The sequence below is a fragment of the Sinohyriopsis cumingii genome, chromosome 6, assembly GCF_028554795.1.
Source record: "Sinohyriopsis cumingii isolate HCF-2022 chromosome 6, ASM2855479v2, whole genome shotgun sequence".
Taxonomy (NCBI): Eukaryota; Metazoa; Mollusca; class Bivalvia; order Unionida; family Unionidae; genus Sinohyriopsis; species Sinohyriopsis cumingii.
In genome coordinates, this window is record NC_142966.1 from 83984918 (window position 1) to 84003926 (window position 19009).

The 19009-nt window shown below is 33.3% G+C and overlaps 1 protein-coding gene across 2 annotated transcripts in view; it reads left to right on the forward strand.

Moving 5' to 3' along the window:
- LOC149797349 (armadillo repeat-containing protein 2-like) overlaps positions 1-18684 on the forward strand; it is a 90893-nt gene extending 72209 nt beyond the window's left edge. For both annotated transcript variants that reach the window (XM_089962099.1, XM_089962100.1), the window contains 6 exons: positions 639-870; positions 2589-2711; positions 5800-5913; positions 7006-7138; positions 9958-10118; positions 11048-18684. In XM_089962099.1, coding sequence (XP_089818225.1) covers positions 639-870; positions 2589-2711; positions 5800-5913; positions 7006-7138; positions 9958-10118; positions 11048-11229 — 945 coding nt within the window. In that variant the 3' untranslated portion in view covers positions 11230-18684. The remainder of the gene's footprint in view (positions 1-638; positions 871-2588; positions 2712-5799; positions 5914-7005; positions 7139-9957; positions 10119-11047) is intronic.
- Positions 18685-19009: the final 325 nt, after the last annotated feature.

Below are 19009 nucleotides of genomic sequence, written 5' to 3' on the forward strand. Positions count from 1 at the left end.
ATTAAGACATTTTCAGCTGTAAAAAAACTGTTTTAATTTCAAGATCATCTTACTATCAAGACCATCATAATTTCAAAAATAATCAAAGATGGGGATTTGCTGTGGCTCCATTTATTTGGTGACAATCCTTGAAAGTATTTTTATGGTCAAGATTCTGATCCAAAAATGACAAGTTTTTAATAAAGCATGTATCCACATTTTTATTCGGAGTTAAAAATGAATGTTGTTTCATGATGCCAATTGTTTGGCATCATATTTCATTATATAGGACGCGAAGTACATTTACAAAACAAAAAATTCCGTCAGTTAACTGTTGTAAAAGATTTTGATTAATTACACAAAACTTTTCACTATGTCTAGCAAATGAAACAGAATAAATAGATTTTAACGTTAATCTTTTTATGCCACTCCATAAATGTGAGAGGGGTATAAACTGTTAACCTTGTTTGTCCATATTTTGATCTGCCTTTCATTTAGGGGCATTTTTGTTCCATTAACACATTTCTAGTTTATTTACATTTAATTTGTTTGTAAGAAATTAAGATGATCTGTGTGAAGAAAGAACATTGTATTAACCATTAACCATTAACCAAAGCAAGCTGCTTCTAACATAATTCTTTTTTTTATTTTATGTTTAGTCCCAGTCCACAAACGTCAAAAAAGCCAAGCATTCTAAAGACAAAAGTGATAATCCTAAAAATAAAGGTAGCAAAAAAGAAGATGGTGGGGAGGACTCTAAAAGCCTCACTAAAACTGAAGATGTGTTGGTCAAGATTGTCAGAGTGGTTGCAAATATATCTATCAACGAAGATGTGGGCCCACAAGTGGCATCAAATGAACAGTGCCTAGAGTTATTGCTTGGAATATTAAGTAAGTATTTAGCTCTTCACAATGTTTGGAATAATACCCATGTCTGGAACATCAGTATGTAGCTCTTCACTATGGAATAATGCCCATGTCTGGAACATCAGTATATAGCTCTTCACTATGGAATAATGCCCATGTCTGGAACATCAGTATATAGCTCTTCACTATGGAATAATGCCCATGTCTGGAACATCAGTATATAGCTCTTCACTATGGAATAATGCCCATGTCAGGAACATCAGTATATAGCTCTTCACAGTGTTTGGAATAATACCCATATCTGGAACATCAGTATATAGCTCTTCACTATGGAATAATGCCCATGTCTGGAACATCAGTGATGTACATGTTCACCTTCGGAGCATGTGGAATTACATATTTGTGGCAAAATGTTTTAAACAGTTGCAATTTTAAACTTCTGCTGCAGTTAAAAAATAAATTTTAATGCGTTTCCACATCTTATATATTCAAAATGAAAGTACATTGGCCCACCACTTTCTATATTTTTCATAATTTGTTATTTTTGTCAAGGCTGTGTAGGATATGATAGGACTTCGTTACACAGCAGAGCACACATTATGAATATCTGTTATAGAGAATTTGATGGACTTTCTGTATCACTTTTCTGGTGCAGGCAACGTCAACAATTAGAAAGATAAATTAGAGGTTATATTTTGTTGCTTTCAGCATAATTATGGAGGGGGCATATAATGTCCATGTCAATCTGACCCATTCCACAATTGTCATATTACATATAATTTGATAAAGATTTAGCAAGTCACATTCAGTTGGGGTGAATTGTGACATGATTTTACAGGCAAGACAATTCACTCTTAGAAACTCTTGCTTAATGTAGCTGAATTTGGTATTATAAATAATGGAAAAGCTTATCCAGTAACCATGATGATAGCAGTAATGATGTTGACATCATTACTTTAACATTTTGAGCCAAACTGTTATTCTTTAGGCACTTGAGCTATGTCATCCTTCAACAGGTCTTGTTCTTGTTTATGCATATTTTGAAAAAGTGTCAGTTTTGGAGTGCAAGGTTATCATTGCCATTATAAGAAAGTGATGTTTAAAAATATGTGCTGAGAAGTTTAATTGCCTCTTGCTACCATTGGAACTGTTTATTTATAAAAATTTGAAACCTAATTATGTATCCATGCAATGCAGTAGATTTTGTTCAAAGCTCAAAATTTATTATAACAATTATGAATATTTATGATCAAAGATTTTCAGAGGTAAAATATCAGTATACAAGTATTTGTAAAATGTAAAAATAGTCTGTGATTAGACAATTACTGTCAATTCACTATTTTTCACAAGGTACCAATTTGTGTGGATTTCATAGGGTACTTAATTGGTGTAAACTTCATGGTGCATTGCAACCACAAATTTGAATATTTAGTGAACATGTATCCTTCTGTGGAAAAATAACACCATTGACAATCCAGAAAAGAGAGTACAAAAACAACATTTTATTTTTATTATTTTGAATAAAATTATAGAAATTAATGCCCATTAAAATAAATACATTCACAGTGAATCTGTTCCCGGAGTAAAATTTTAAGACAAGTTGTCACAGAAAATAATTCATGAGGGTAAATCTGTTCAGGGCTATATTTTCAACCCTAAATGTGCACTTTCATAAAAAAAATGTTTATAATAAACTTCCATAAAACAATATTTGTATCCCATTTTAAAAATTATTTTTGCAGATTGTAAAGATGTGGCAACAAGTGAAGAGTTGGTCCTGAATACAGTAGCAACCATAAACAACCTGTCATACTACAACTGTAAGACAAGTGCTGTGGTCAACAAACAAATCAGTGTAATTAAGAGTAAGTACAACTGTAAGACAGGTGCTGTGGTCAACAAACAAATCAAAGTAATTAAGAATAATTACAACTTTAAGACAAGTGATGTGGTCAACAAACACATCAATGTAATTAAGAGTAAGTACATTTAATTTAAAAATAAGAACCATTTTGACTTTTCATCCATGTCTTTGCATCTGTTTCTGGTGGTAGCCCCAGTAACAAAGCAAGTTCATATTTGCACATTAAGGCCTGACTTAAGTAACAGTTTGTTTCTCATCCTCTGACTGATGACCAAAAATTGTCCTGACTCAAAATGTTTATAAATTTCTGTGTGATCTTTTTTATCTCCTGCTATGTCTGACCAACATCATGTTCTGCATCCATGCCTCGACACTGGCCTGGATACTTGCCCAATAATATTAGTATGACCCAATTAGTATCATCCGACACTTGCATTCGTACACAGATTGGCCCATATCAAATGCTTTGTTCATTTTGACACTGTCAGTAAAATTATAGTGTATGCTATATTATGTATGTCATGGAAAAATGAGCTTTAAATTTTTATGACTTTAAAAAAAAATAAACTTCAGAAGACATTATTTATAATATAGATATTGATAATCCACCCAACCTTGCCCAAGATCATGGCAGCATGGAGGTGTGCATGGAAATGGCTGGAAGGGTATCAAGCTTGTGCAGGTTGAACTATTTAGACCAGTTGTCAGTTCTCTTTGGACTTTGACATTGGCCTGAAATTACAACCTTGAAAGAGAGCTCGATGGATGAAATGTGTTGTCAGGGTCTTAAAATTAAAATTGTAACAGTATGTAGTCTTTGGTTGACCTTGTATGCATCAAATCAATATTATATAAAAATTTTGAGATAGTTTGTATAGATTTTATTCTTACAATTAGAATAAAACTACTTAGTAAAATGGTCATCTGTTAGGTTACACAAGCCAGATGAATGGTATCAGGTCCACTGTTAGGTTACACAAGCCAGATGAATGGTATCAGATCCACTTGGGCCTCTTATTTAACCTTGGCCTTGGCAGTTTGTTTTTTTCTATTACTGTTATTAAGCTTGAATTTAATAACAATGTATTGTATTTGAAGATTTTCTTTCTGACACACAGAATCGTAGGGATTAGTCTGTCAGTAATAGGGTTGGGGGCAAGGACATTGGCATGTAAGCAGGCTATGTTTCGCATTAACCTTTTATACCTGTGTATTTACTGGTGTTGGAAATTTCTAGGACATGTTTTCACATGTGAAACACGGACACAGCACTTTCTACGTAGTTACCTATTGAGTTGAATTATTTTAAACATAGATGCTAAAATTATTTAAAAATAAAAAAAAAATGCAAAATCAAGTTTCAACTTCAAAAATGACCGAGACATCTTTCATTGTCTTTCTAAAAATAGGTCACTTCTACTTTAAAAAATGTCAGCATACTGCATGTTTTTTTAAAACTCATTTAATTCCTTGAATAACTGTATTTTCATGCCTATATCCAGCAAGGTTATAAAGGATATTATATAACCATACCCCCCTATGTGGGAATCTCATCAGTAGGTGGTTATATCAGTTCTTTTTCACACAACCAGTGGTCATCAGCCCCTCCCCACTCATCTAGGGAATCTCAGTTTTTCACAGTGCCAGTAGTCATCAGATTATTTTTGAATTTATACGGATATAATTTTTAATAATTTTGTAATAAATGATTTTTAATGTTTGATTATGATATCAGAAGTCAGACTAGCATGAGCAAATGGATGCCAGGAAGTTAATTCTATCAGCAGTATTTTATTAATAAACATACCTAATATTCTTCATTACTTTAATGCTAGTGTCCAATCAATTAGCGTTTCAACAGAAATATTGACAGAAACCTAACTAATGTTTATGCCGAAAGTTCATCATCACTGCTTGAATTGCTTTGAAATCCATTTAAGCTCTCATTTTAATCGTTATTGTTGAATGTGTTTCCTTAATCTCCATGTTTCCTGCATTGCTGTCATCTTTGTCACTATCATCATTGCTGCTGAAGTTGTCCATTTTGCTGAAGTATTCCAGGCTTAAGAAATCCATTGTGAATGGTTGCTGGCATAACTTCATCCAAGCAGTTACAGCCCATTTGCACACATCCATGTACATTGTGATGGGGCTGTTAGTGCACATGATTGGCTCGTGTGAGATAATAATAGGGTTTGTGGGGGGTATAATTTGGTGGGGTATACTAAATATTGTTTTACATGATTAGTGAATTTCTGTTGGGTATATGTGTGAAAATACAGTAGGTTACTGCTACATACAAAATGTCAGCATACTGCAGGTTTTTAACTCAACTTATTTAACTCAACTTAACTCATTCTTTGAACTAGGTCACTGTTACTTACAAAATGTCAGCACACTGCTGGTTGTTCAACACATCTTAATTCATTCTTTGAACCATGTCATTGCTACTAAAATAATGTCAGCATACTGCAGGTTGTTCAACTCATCATAATTCATTCTTTGAACTAGGTCACTGCTACTTACAAAATGTCAGCATACATCTGGTTGTTCAACACATCTTAATTCATTCTTTGAACTAAGTCACTGCTACATACAGCAGGTTGTTCAACACATCTTAATTCATTCTTTGAACTATGTCATTGCTACTAAAATAATGTCAGCATACTGCAGGTTTTTCAGCTCATCTTAATTCATTCTTTTAACTAGGTCACTGCTGCTTACAAAAGGTAAGTAAGCAGTATCTGAAGTACCTGTTCACAAAAAATGTCTACTTGACAACCAAGGTGGATTTCAGTGGTATAATTACAGAAACTGTAGGTAGAAACTAAATACACAGAACAAAGCCATTATTATCCATGCACTTTAGCAAGCTATATTGTAATACCACCATCTGTCTGTCCATAAATCAGTTTCTACCTTAACTGCTGGGTGTAAACTCATCAAACGTTTGTTACATAGATTTGCAGGCTATGGAAGTAGATCTGTTTTTTGTGTAATATAGTTATTAAGAAGAAACGCGGATTTAACAGTTAGCAGAAAGAAAACTTTGGTCTGATATGTTTTATTGAATTTTTTTTCTGTTTCAGCTCTGATGGGTTTGGTACTGTCTGATAACATGGAGGCGATGGTGGAGGTGTCTCGAGTGTTTGGAAACTTGACACGACATAAACAAGTACGAGACTTTCTGGCTGAGAAAAAAGGTAATGTTCACCTCCTTGTTATGTATCTAAAATTGAAGTTCTGTATCAAATTTATTTCTTTAAACATGCCTTATATATTTACTTTAGGTCATGAAGACCTTATGTATTTATCATTAGATTGGTGCTAAATATGTATTATATTTTCACAAGAAAAAATTTAATTTGCAGAGGAAGAAGAGTCATTAGTTTGTTGGTCATCTGTTGGTTGTACCACTTGGTAATACATACAGAATATTTGCTCTTCTAATCTTGCTCTGGAAATAACAGATAATACTTGATTTTCCTAAATCAGTTTTCATGAACCATTATCCTGACACTTTTCTCAGCTTTTTTTTCCCACCTTCTGTTAATTAATTTATACATCAGTATTCCTAATCCCTCCAGGCTCTGCTACCAATGGGTGGATGCAAAATTTCCAAACTGTTTGCAACTAGAGACCATCCTCAATCATACCTCAGAGTTTCAAGTCTCTTGCTTACATTGTATGGGAGAAGGTCATTGACATTGCAAAACTTCAGAAATCACAAAAACATCAAATTTAAAATTACATACTGCATATGTACAAGTGGAGTCAAACTGCAAACAACATAAACCCAGATAGGCCATCTCATAATGCACTGGCAGCTTATTGTCTGTGTTGATTGTTTTACTAATTACTCCACACAAACTGCATAGACTTACATCTGCTGGTACATTATGTGACACCAGATCTGCTGGTACATTATGTGACACCAGATCTGACTCTGTACATTTTGCAGTAGGACTGAGTTTATAAGCAAGTGTACATAAACTTTGGAATGAATGAAAATTCTGAAATCTTTGTGCACATATATGTACCAGCCCCTAAAGTTTGAAGTCTTCATCTGAATGGTGTAGGGGTATTTTTGCACAAATGCATGCACTGAAGGGCAGGATCACACCATCCACACCTTTCCTCCATAAAACGGATTAATAAAAATTTAAATACGCTTGCATTCATGTTCTGCCCGAACCCAAAAAATACAAAATTGCACAATATTGACTTCTTTTTCTTCCTAACATTTGTTTCGACAAAATTTGAAAAATATGTAAACCAATTATTTTCCATTTCAGTGGATGTGATGCTGATTACACTGTTAGACTCAGGAAACCGTGAGGTGGTCTACATTGCTTGTGGTGTACTTATCAACTTTATGGTAGATGAAGAGAAAAGACAGACCTTAAAGAAAGAAGGTGGTATTACAAAGTAAGTGTCATGGTCTACATTTTGTCGGCATACCATATTTTCAGATTTATTTGTGTACTTTGTGTATTGTAAGTTGTAATAAGACCAGGGTTGTATGATCTGAATTTCCAGACCTGTAAGTCTGTTTGAATCCTAAAAGTATAGAAAGCAGGATTTTCTGGATTCTTTTAAATTTCCAGGTTTATCAGTCTTGTCTTGGTTTTAAACCGTATTAGTAGATGTGATATGTATAGATAACAAAATGACAGGAAATGATGTCCAAAACCTCTATGATTGAGGACTAATAATAAGTTTTATATTTAGAGCGTGCTTCAAGGGGCTGGTTTAAAGGAAAGTTCCAGCTGTAGGATTTTGGGTTAAGTTTAGGTCTGCCTAGCTGCTAGCATTTGTCTTATGATACATATTTTTGTTGCCATTTTTTGTGTATCTGCTGTATGACAGAGCATATTATGCTATAACCCTGTATGCTACCTGCGTATTAATTTTTCATTTTCTGCATAACTTTAGTTTTAGACCACTACATTCGCCAAAGTTTGTGGAATGCTTGCACTTAACAAATGGAAGAGGTCAGTTGATTTTGGAGTCAAAGGTCAGGGTCATTGCTCTCAAAGAAAAAATAGAATTTGCAGAACAACTTTTGTCCAACAATAAGTTCATTGACTCATTTTTGTGGATGGCTTGCACTTATGACAGTAAAGAAATCTTTAGATTTGGTGTCTAGAGCTCAGAAGTCTTATTTATGATAGGTCTAATAAGAAAATAATGGTTTCTGCACAGTAACTTTGGTCCAAGTTCTGATACATTGACCAAAGGCCCGGACCATTGCAACCCATTGGTCAGAATCCTCAGATTCAACCATGCCCTACTATTTTAGAGGAATTTTAAATATTGATGGATCCCCAAGCCAAGCATTTTATCTTTACCTATTATTACAATGCTTAAAATTTCTTTACTGCTTCTGACTTTTGTCCCTCTTTATCAACTATATGCTGCTAATACTTCATACATGCTCAATTTAAAAGCTTTTCATAACCTGTTAATTCCAATTTATTTTTTTATAGCCTGAATTTTAACTTGGTGCATAAATTTGCTTGAATGTCTTCTTTAAGGAGTATTTTTAGTATTAATTCTAGACAAAGCATGTGTGTCCATTTTTAAGTCAATAGCTGACTTGTTTAAGACCTTCAGATCAGTTTACCTGTGATAATGTGAGAATTGCCCCCAGAACCAGAGCTTGGAAATTGATAATGGGACTACCTATGAGTGATTTTTAGTTCGAAAATGATGTTGAATATGAATCTGATGTGCATGCTGGCTGGACAAAACAGATGGCATGCTAGTCAGCAGTATTTCAAAATTAAATGTAGAAAAGACAGAATACCAAGCCATTTAAAAGTGGAGTGCAAATTTAAGGTATTTTATCAAAATTGTAGACCTGTGGGATCTTGCGCTACAAAACTATATAGCCCTATAAATAGTTAAAGAGTTAAGATAAATAAATAAGAATTTTAAATAAAATAAAAAAGGAATGGACAATGGCATTGATGGACCCAATACAAAATTATGGAATGGAATAAAACTATGGCTTAATAGTCAGTAAAGCACTGATTCACAAAAGTGAAGCTTTGTCAGAGTTTATGTTAGTGAAATCTTATTTTGGAGCAGAAGTATCCAAAACACAATGCCACTGAGCTTTTGAAAATTTTACATAACCATAAAGAACAAGCTGTCTAAGCTAGCAATATATATCCCTCAGTAGACAATATAATGAAATGGATTTCTCAGCACAGAACAATTTTCATATATAGATAAGGAACAGATTAAGCTCAGAAGCAGTCAACAGATTCATGCTTATAAAACTAGAGGCGACATCTTTTAAAGAGTCTGATTTCTGTAGAGCTCAAACAGAATGGAGCAGGATGAAAGATGGCTGTTGATGTGTTAGGCAAATATTGAACTCCTCCCCCTTTTTTGGTGACAAGGAGGGATCTCCTCCCATTAGATAAATCCTGGCAGCATCTCTACTAATGGATTTTCTTCATGCTTGGGTTTATTCATTATGAAGCTCTTTGTGACCTAGAGGTCAGGGTCACAGTCCTAGGAAATTAGTGTTAAGATTTCAGTTAAAGTTTTTTAATTCACTTATGTATCCTACACCCCTTAATGGTTTTATTGTGTACATTGAATAAGTTGTTATGAAGCTAAGAAAATTAAGTCTGTAGTATGCTTGCTTGCTGTGTTTCCTTGAGGTCAAGGTCACAGAAGATTTGCCTTAGAACTTTTGTAAAGTTTTTTCATTTGCCTGTATTACCTAAATAATCTTTATTGATTTTCACATTTATCTAATACATGCTCTCTCAACCTTTTAACCCTTGGCCCAAGGTCATGCACTGTTTTGATTATAGGCTTGGCATGTAAGTCCTGGCCTTTTTATTAAGTACTTTGCCTGGACAGCAACATCCTTGAAATCACTTGTCTTGAATTCAATAAAATTGAAATGTTTTTACTTAATTGGCCTGAAAAAGGCATTTTCCATGACATGCAAAGAAATTAGTACACTATTGCCATGGAGCAATTTTTCATTTATAAATGGTTTTTTAATGATGATGATGATATGCATATTTATGTCTTGGCATTATAATTGCTGGATAAAACAACCATGTGCTACACCTTTCTAATCCTTAATTAATTAAAGTTATTTTTGATTGCAAAGTCTATCACCATTCAAGTATTACTGGGAAAGCTGGTTGCTTTAGCCCTTCTGGATGCATTATTAAAAGATGTTAATGTTGTGATGGGGGCAAATGTGTATCTTGCAGACTTGTGGAAGTTTTGCGTGACTTTGGTCGGACAGACTGGGAGCTGGCCAGTATGGTATGTCAAATTCTGTGGAACTACAGTGGAAAGATCACAAGTGCCAATGCATTCTTTGGAGAACAAGAATCTCAGGAGCTTACAGAACTGTTGATTGAATATCTTGGTAAGCAAGTAAAATGTTTGATGAAACAAATATAAAAAGTTACATATAATAAAATCAATTTCAGATGTAAGAATTAGGATTTACAAATGTACATGACCTCTTGTCTTGGAATGTATGTCAGAGTATTATGTTTGAGATGGAATAGCTGATATTTGGGTCACTTTGGGATAGAAAGGGTCAGATTCAAGATAGAAAGGGCCAGACTTGGATCAGTTTGGCATAGAAAGGCTAGATTTGGATCAGTTTAGGATAGAAAGGGCCAGATTTGGGTCCGTTTGTGATAGAAAGGGCCAGATTTGGGATTTGAGTAAGACATTGAGATCAGACTACTATAGATTTGGGATTTGAGTTAAACAGAGGATGCCAGATTACTACATTTTCTAATTAATTATTAGTGAATAAAATCAGCTTTAATTCTTCAGAACTTAATCTTTGCACAGCTATTGAAATTACTGATTTACTACATATAACAATTAATTTTGTGCTTTATGATTAAATTCAGTTAATGTAGGATCCATATTTTAATACTGATTATTGATTACCTGAAACCTGTGACAAGATAGTGCTTGTTTCATCTTGGTAGTAGATAGTTTCATAAACTTGTAACCTTCATCTTATTTGTGTATGAGTGGTTTAACAGTCCGAAGGTGTATGTTTGTGGAAATGTTTAAAACACATACACACACATACTCTTAAAAAATTCCAAAATGATACTTTCTGGAGCTAAAAAGGTCTTGTAGAAGAGAAGGCATGCATATCCTTCACAAGGTTTTTGTCACCACCACATGTGAGCTGTGAGGATATGAATATGTAACTATAATGTTAAAAAATGTTCACAGTTTATTTTCATCCTTATTTTGTTGCTTACCGTGTGTAAGTATTTATGGTAACGGAAATAGCAGAGATTCATTTTTTTGTTTGTTTTGTAGACAAGGAGAATGCCATAGAAATGTCAGAGATGTCGAATGATAACAATGATGAAGACGAGTATCAGCAATGGATACTGGAGTCCTGGGAGTCCCAGTTCTGTCCAGTGGCTGAACAGCTCCTGCAGCGAATAGATTCCCACCAGTCGAAGTTTGAACCTCTTGATCAGCCATCCCAGTCTTAGCCAAGAGCGTTTGAGTTAATTTGTTAACATTCCATGAATTGCGTATTGTTTCATCTTGAAGTGTTTTAGATTTGTGGTGTATTGACAGACTGGCTTTATGTTAGACTAGGCATCACATGGCGACATTTTAAAACACTTTTGGTTTTGAGGGTGTCATGCTTTTTACAGTGCGCACAAAACTTTGATCACTTACGGTAGATATGCTCTTGCAAATCAAATTATCTGCTTAAACATAACAATTAAAATGAATCTTTCATGGGAATGTTCACAGTTGTTTCATTCATCTAGCTCAGTCATGATTGTGGTGAAAACATCTGGTAGGGTAATCAATTTTAATTCAGAAAGCTAATTGAAATCTAAGCTTTTTTTAAAATGTGTCTACTTTCACATCCAAATTGTCTCCTCCACCACCACCATCATCACCAGTCACAATAGAACCACTCTGCAAGAATAAATAATGTTGCCTGTTTGGGAATGGTGGCTCTTGAAGGGAGATAACATATTTGTACAAAATGGTAGGTGTAAAAACCATCAGCTAGCTGAAGGTGAAACCTGATTGCTAAAGATAGCTGACCATTATGGGAGGTTGGACTGTACAAGAGATTCAAGTCTATTTCACTGTCAGAAATGTGTTAAATGTTGGCAAGTCTTTATTTAAATGGATGAGATAAAGATGTTTAGAGTGCTTAAATAAGTGACTGCAAGACAAACACCATTGATTTTTTTTACTAACAGATGAGTTACCTGATGAGTATAATGTAAGACACATTGTAAGCTTAAATATTCATTTGATAAGTCTTTTGCAGTTTGAAAGCATCTTTGAAAGCCATTGGTGTGTATTCATTTATAGATCATTAATTTTGTCAACGAAAATGATGTTTGATCAGCAAATGAATCATAATTGCATATAAGTTGTTACATCACTATAATTTTGTCTGTAAATTATTTAAGGAATAAAAATCCCAAATACCTAATATAAACATAATATTTGGGTGAATATTTAACAGTCTTGTTGCTAAATTTATAGCTACCATCTGTGATATGTTGACCATGCAAACTATAATACAAGAATTTTTTTGTGGTTCAGTCTTTATTATAACGCTGTAAGTAAAAAAATGATGGATTGATGATTAGTCATTGGTTGTTTTTTTAGAACCAGTGATGTCTTATCAAATAATGACCAATTTCCATCTTTTTTGGAAGCATTGGCTGAAACCCATGTACACGTTAAAAATGGTAAGAAGTTTTGGGCACTAATAAAAACTTTTGTAGTTGTTTATAACTGCTGTTGAATACAAAGTTCCAAATAGTTCTGTCCGTTTCTGTACAAGTTCTGAAAACTGAGAATTTGATGATGTTAAAAGAATTTGATTTGCTATCGGTGTGCTGTAAAAGTGTTTTACAGCAATAAGTATTTGGTTTTCTTCTTTTCATTGTACTTACTGTGGCTAGAATGAAGCTGATTTATAGATTCAAGTTTGACAAATGTATTATACATGAGTTTTGAAGAAATGTTTATTGTCGTGAAGTTCATCCTGTCAATGGGAAATGGAGAATCCTTGAGGTAACCTAATTGTCCTGACAGGTATTTAATTTTGAATTCTTTGTTACTCTATATTTAGTACAAGGATTAGGTTTGTGGATGGCCGATAGGTTTTATATTCACACATCAGTTGTGAAATTGGAGAACAAAATGGTAGGGATACTGAACTTTTCTTTAACTCACTGCATAATGTGCCAGAGAACCTATGATATACCCATGGTGTTGGATGAGGCATTGAAGTTAGCAAATGTGCAGGTGAGCTTCGCTGCCTTCTGACAGCACCATTATTTATTGAATGATGGGTGTCGTAGGTCCAGAAGCAAGGGGTGGGAAATTAAGCAAGGTAAGTAAACAGAGGATGACACATGAGTGTTCATTTGATAGAAAATTCATGAATAGTTGTATAAAGCTTTAATGTGCTCTTCAGAAACACATAAATGTGTCACAATTTCGAAGACTGCTTCAATCAGTATGTACCTTTGTGACATGATAATTTTATATTTTCACTAAAAATGGTAGTTTTATGTACTAAATCATCTTCTTGTTTGTCAGAGGCCCTTGCATCAGTGGTTTAAACATAGATGAGTCAACAAATTTCAAAGAAGCTGGGAAAAAAAATGTTCTAAAGATCCTTCACAAATGGAGAGACAAAATAAGTTAATTGTTATCATGATTCAAAATTTTGCCTATTAAATTCCTATTCAGTAAACATGAGGTTTGTAGGAATTAAACATTTTATGTGCAAGGGATAAAAATTGAATTTAACCTTTTCCTTAGAATCTATCACTTCATGCCTGAAGTTTGCATCATACTGTGCTAGGGCTTACCATATCATTTTTCCATACAGTATATTACTATATGCCTAAAGTTGGTATCCTAGGGTTGAACTTGGCATTTTCTTAAAATCAGTTATTATATACCCAAAGTTGGTATCATACTATATTTGGGTTTCATGTCTCACCTGTGAAGGCAAAATTGACAGTCTACATCTAGATTATGAGTTCAAGTTTTTGAAATTTCTGTATCTTCAACATCATTTGATGTATTTAACTGAAACTTGTTTATATTATATGCATAAAGTTTATACCCAGGTATGCTAGTATTTCCTGTCTCGGATGCTTTGAGCAGAAAGCTGCATTATCATAACAGAATTCATTTGTGTGACATCCTGTTTCAGAATCCCATGTTATATAAAAAGCATAATGTTAGAAATGGTTCAGATATAGTCTACATTGTTCATTATGGCAAGGAAGGCCCCTTATGCTTATAACTTTTGAGCAGAAACCTCATTCTCAAGCTCAAAACTCCAAAATCATTAATTATATTGATGTTGTATCAACATCATCAAAACTTGGCAGTTCTATAGAGGAACCCAAGTTATGAAAAATCTGAAAGTTCTGTGATTCTAGCTTTATTCTAATTCAGGTTATAACCTGTCAAAGTTCAGTGAATCTAGGTTTATTCCATTTAAAGTTATAGACTGTCACAGTTCTGTAATTCAGTCTATATTTTAATTAAAGTTACAGGCTAGCTTTATCCTGTTTAAAGTTATAGTCTGTTGAAGTTTTGTAATTTTAGCTTTATTCCAATTAAAGGTATTGGCTGTCAATGTTGGGACCTTGTGCTTTGCTCCCATTAAAAGTATAGGCTGTCAGTGTTGACACCTTGTGCTTTATTCCAGTTAAAAGTATAGGCTGTCATTGTTGGGATCTTGTGCTTCAAATTAAAGGTATTGGCTGTCAGTGTTGTGATCTTGTGCTTTATTCCAATTAAAAGTATTGGCTGTCAGTGTTGTGACCTTGTGCTTTATTCCAATTAAAAGTATAGGCTGTCAGTGTTGGGACCTTGTGCTTTATTCCAGTTAAAAGTATAGGCTGTCAGTGTTAGGACCTTGTGCTTTATTCCAATTAAAAGTATAGGCTGTCAGTGTTGACACCTTGTGCTTTATTCCAGTTAAAAGTATAGGCTGTCATTGTTGGGATCTTGTGCTTCAAATTAAAGGTATTGGCTGTCAGTGTTGTGACCTTGTGCTTTATTCCAATTAAAAGTATTGGCTGTCAGTGTTGTGACCTTGTGCTTTATTCCAATTAAAAGTATAGGCTGTCAGTGTTGGCACCTTGTGCTTTATTCCAGTTAAAGTTATAGGCTGTCAGTGTTGGGACCTTGTGCTTTATTCCAATTAAAAGTATAGGCTGTCAGTGTTGACACCTTGTGCTTTATTCCAGTTAAAAGTATAGGCTGTCATTGTTGGGATCTTGTGCTTCAAATTAAAGGTATTGGCTGTCAGTGTTGTGACCTTGTGCTTTATTCCAATTAAAAGTATTGGCTGTCAGTGTTGTGACCTTGTGCTTTATTCCAATTAAAAGTATAGGCTGTCAGTGTTGGGACCTTGTGCTTTATTCCAGTTAAAAGTATAGGCTGTCACTGTTGAGACCTTGTGCTTTATTCCAGTTAAAAGTATAGGCTGTCAGAGTTTTAAGACTTTGAACTTGAGATTTAGCTTCTTGCTCAAAAGTATTACCAAATATCAGGCATGTGTTTGATATATTATGCACTGACATGATATTTGCATCTCTTGCTCTTACCTTATTCAGTAAATAACACATAGTGATTAATTCATCACACTGAATATTTATTTTTATTCATTCATGTTAAGGTTTCCAGGTGGTGATAACATTAAAAAATTGTACAAGTATTGTAAATGTACAGTCCTAATTTACTAAAATAAATTTAAGTCAAAACATCTCTCAGGGGATCATAATGTAAGCTCTTTCCTATGCAGGTGTTTTTCAAATTTGACCAGTGAAAATGACAAAAGTGATTTCAATTGTTTATTATAAATTAATTACCTTTTAATTTGCAATAGGATTCTACCTACAGACGAGGGCCTATCACATCAAGGTACAGATATTTCATATCAAAGCACAGACTTAGCTTTATATGATGCTAAGTAATCTAGAATTTTAATTTATGTATTGAGATGCTACAGAAAAAGCAAAATTTTGAGACTTGGTTCTGCAGAGTCAAAAAACTGCCTGTTCTGAAATTGGAGTTTGGATCTGGATTTTAGAAATCTACTTTTTAGACTAAAATCAGTCCGTCCAAAATATGACACATGCACACAGACACACAGGCATGCATGAATGCAAACACCTACATGCAAAGTTTGAAATTTGCCAAAAGTGGGACCAGGAGTTTTGCTGATTGAACTTTCTCTTCAGAAACTTACGCACAATAACTGTGCTGACTACTTGTTGAAGATTGAAAACATAATTGAAAATGAAAATAAACGTTTAATTTCCATAGTTGATAAATTATCACATGTTTATAACATAATAGACAGTATTAAAGTGTAATACTTTACATTTGTAAATAATTCTAAATTATTAATTCCTTGTATAAAAACAAGTTCTGCAAAAGTTAGAAAAGGATCATACAAGACTACAGTATGATAACAATCTGTGATGAGTTTTTACTTGTGTTCTTACTGCTGATGGAATATTCATTTGTAAATAGCTACATAACCGACACTGTCAAATTACAATCTGTGAAGAATCTCTATTTCCACTGGTCATGTAATACAACTTACGGTAGATGAAAATGCTGATGCCCAGAAGCTGAGGAAATTTTTGACAATGTTTTTCTATATTTAGAGACTACTGTTAATTCATTTAAGTCTGAAGTGTAGCACTTCATGCAATTTTTCTATCAGAAGTTACACATATATTGTCATGGGGTGCTACCGTCTCCAAGGTAGAGTTTTTAATTTACTCATCACTGGTTTAACAGTGTAATTGCATTAAAAATGTATATTTTGTCTGAGACACCACTACTGACCACTTAAGACCATTTTCAGTTGTTGCATGACATTGATTATTTGCAAGAACTAAAATGAATTTTGTTTATTTATTTCCACATTAATCTGATCAAGCAGGTATCAAACAGAGGATTCAGAAATTTTTTATATATAAATTTTATGAGATATATTGACAGGTACAAATGTTATCCTATCCAATTATTGTGTCCTTTACAAGTATTTATGCAGGAAATATATTTCCGTCCAAATGTTCAGTTGACCTTCATTTCATGTTAATAAGTTCCTTTTTTAAATTTATATTTTTATAGATTTCATTTGCAGCAACAGATACTGCAGAACACGACTTAAACAAAATCATTTTTAAAGAACAAACTTGTCACATGTTTATCAGAAGCAGGGATGAAAATAACAGTTATATTTTTATTGGGACTGGAGTCTGTACCATGTTAAAGCTGGCAAATTTACTAGATCTGAGTTACATACAAGTGACTTCTTTGGCTCTTTTTCTTTTTTTAATTCCAAAGTCTGATGTTGACATATAAATAACTGTCATATTACAGTATTAAAAACACTGACATGACTTGACCCTGTAGTTCAGCAAAACAGATTTGAGAAGTTTATCATTTAAATGATGGATTTGTCTGTCATGTGATTTAAATGATGGATTTGCTTGTCATGTGATTTAAATGATGGATTTGTCTGTCATGTGATTTAAATTATGGATTTGTCTGTCATGTGATTTAAATGATGGATTTGTCTGTCATGTGATTTAAATGATAGATTTGTATGTCATGTCACCTATTATGAGATGGATCACATCTGCATAATCTTAATCATTTATACATGTAGGGTTTTAGCTGGAGGAAGTTTCATGCTGATGTTGAACCATATCATGCAGTAATGGTGATTCAGAGATTATTCCTGTGCTATTAAAATTTAAAATGCTATGCTTTAATGAAGTTAAAGGAAAAGAAAGTTAATGATGTAGAAGTGTATTGGAAAGCTATGTAGGTTTTTGATGATTCCAGGTAGTTATTTTTTGTTACACTGAATACTACCATAAGCTGTATTGAAAACTGCTGGTATTTGGGTGTTTTCATTTGATAACTAATAGAAAAACATGTGCAGATATGCTGTAGTTCCTATATTTTTTGCATCAGAATTGGCTTGACACCCAGAAGTAATGTAGGTGTCTTGAAAGTATTCCAGGAGTTATGTTGCCTTCATATCTTTTTTACCTGCAAATTTTCATGACATATTTTTTAAACATTTGCATCTTTTTTATTTTTTTATATGAGGCTAACTAGAATTTTGTTTTCATTTTTTTAGTTCATTTTGCTTTTAGGACAAATTTATCAATCAACTTGAGCTTTTTTATTTATTGAAGAAAGCTTTAAAAAAAACAGGCTTGACATAACAGTCTAATTTTTTACTACTTTAGATGTAACAGATTTGCATTTTATTCACAAGCAGTGAACACTGTTAATGTTTAGGGATATCGCAATTAAATATTTAGGATTTAAGTGTTATGTTTTGCATCTTTAGATTTTGTTGTACAAGAGGAAATTAGGAAAGCAAAATTAATAAAATTGTTTATAGCTTAACCAAACTTTAGTCCCATAAAGTTGTACGATGTACTTGTCATCATAGCAAACACTGATTGAGCTTGGTGGTTTAATAAACGTTTTCTGTTTCTCTGTCATTCATTCTTTCTATCTCTGTTTATATTAATTCAATTAAAATTAATCCTAGTACCTTCCTTTCAATTTCAGGAGGTGCCTTAAAAACATTGAGGTCAATTCTGACATTTTCTTACAAAATTCAAAGGTTTTGAATTTGATTGAAAAATCCTAATGTATACATTTTGTTTGTGTAAAATATCACATATTTATGCCAGAGTAGAGAAATTTACTGGTTGTTTTGAAATATATCCTTTTTGGGTGAATGAACTTCAACAATCTTTCAGGGTTTTTTTTATGATGTTCATTACATATGTAAAGAAGGAGAATCAACTTTATTCATTTACATTGTAAAAAAAAATCCTAATATAAATTGAATGTACATTCTGAAAAAATAAAATTTAAAGTTCACAAAATGAAGCGTTATTCTTTTGTTCAAAAGATGTACAGTTATTCAAAAGTGGCTTTTGGTCATATTGTAGACAATATTAAGTCAAAGGTAACATGATTTACTGAACATATTTCCCTAAATTTTCACTATGTTGATGTTACTTCACTGAAATGTTTGAGAACCCATGATAAAATTGATTTCTCTGAAAAGATCATACAAATTAATGGAAGGAACAGCCTGAAATTGTATTCTTCACAGTATTGATTGTCAACCAAATGTCTATTGTATAGCTGGAGAGTGCTTGCTGGCCTCAGCAAAAGATTTATTTGCGCAGTATCAGTCCATGCTTT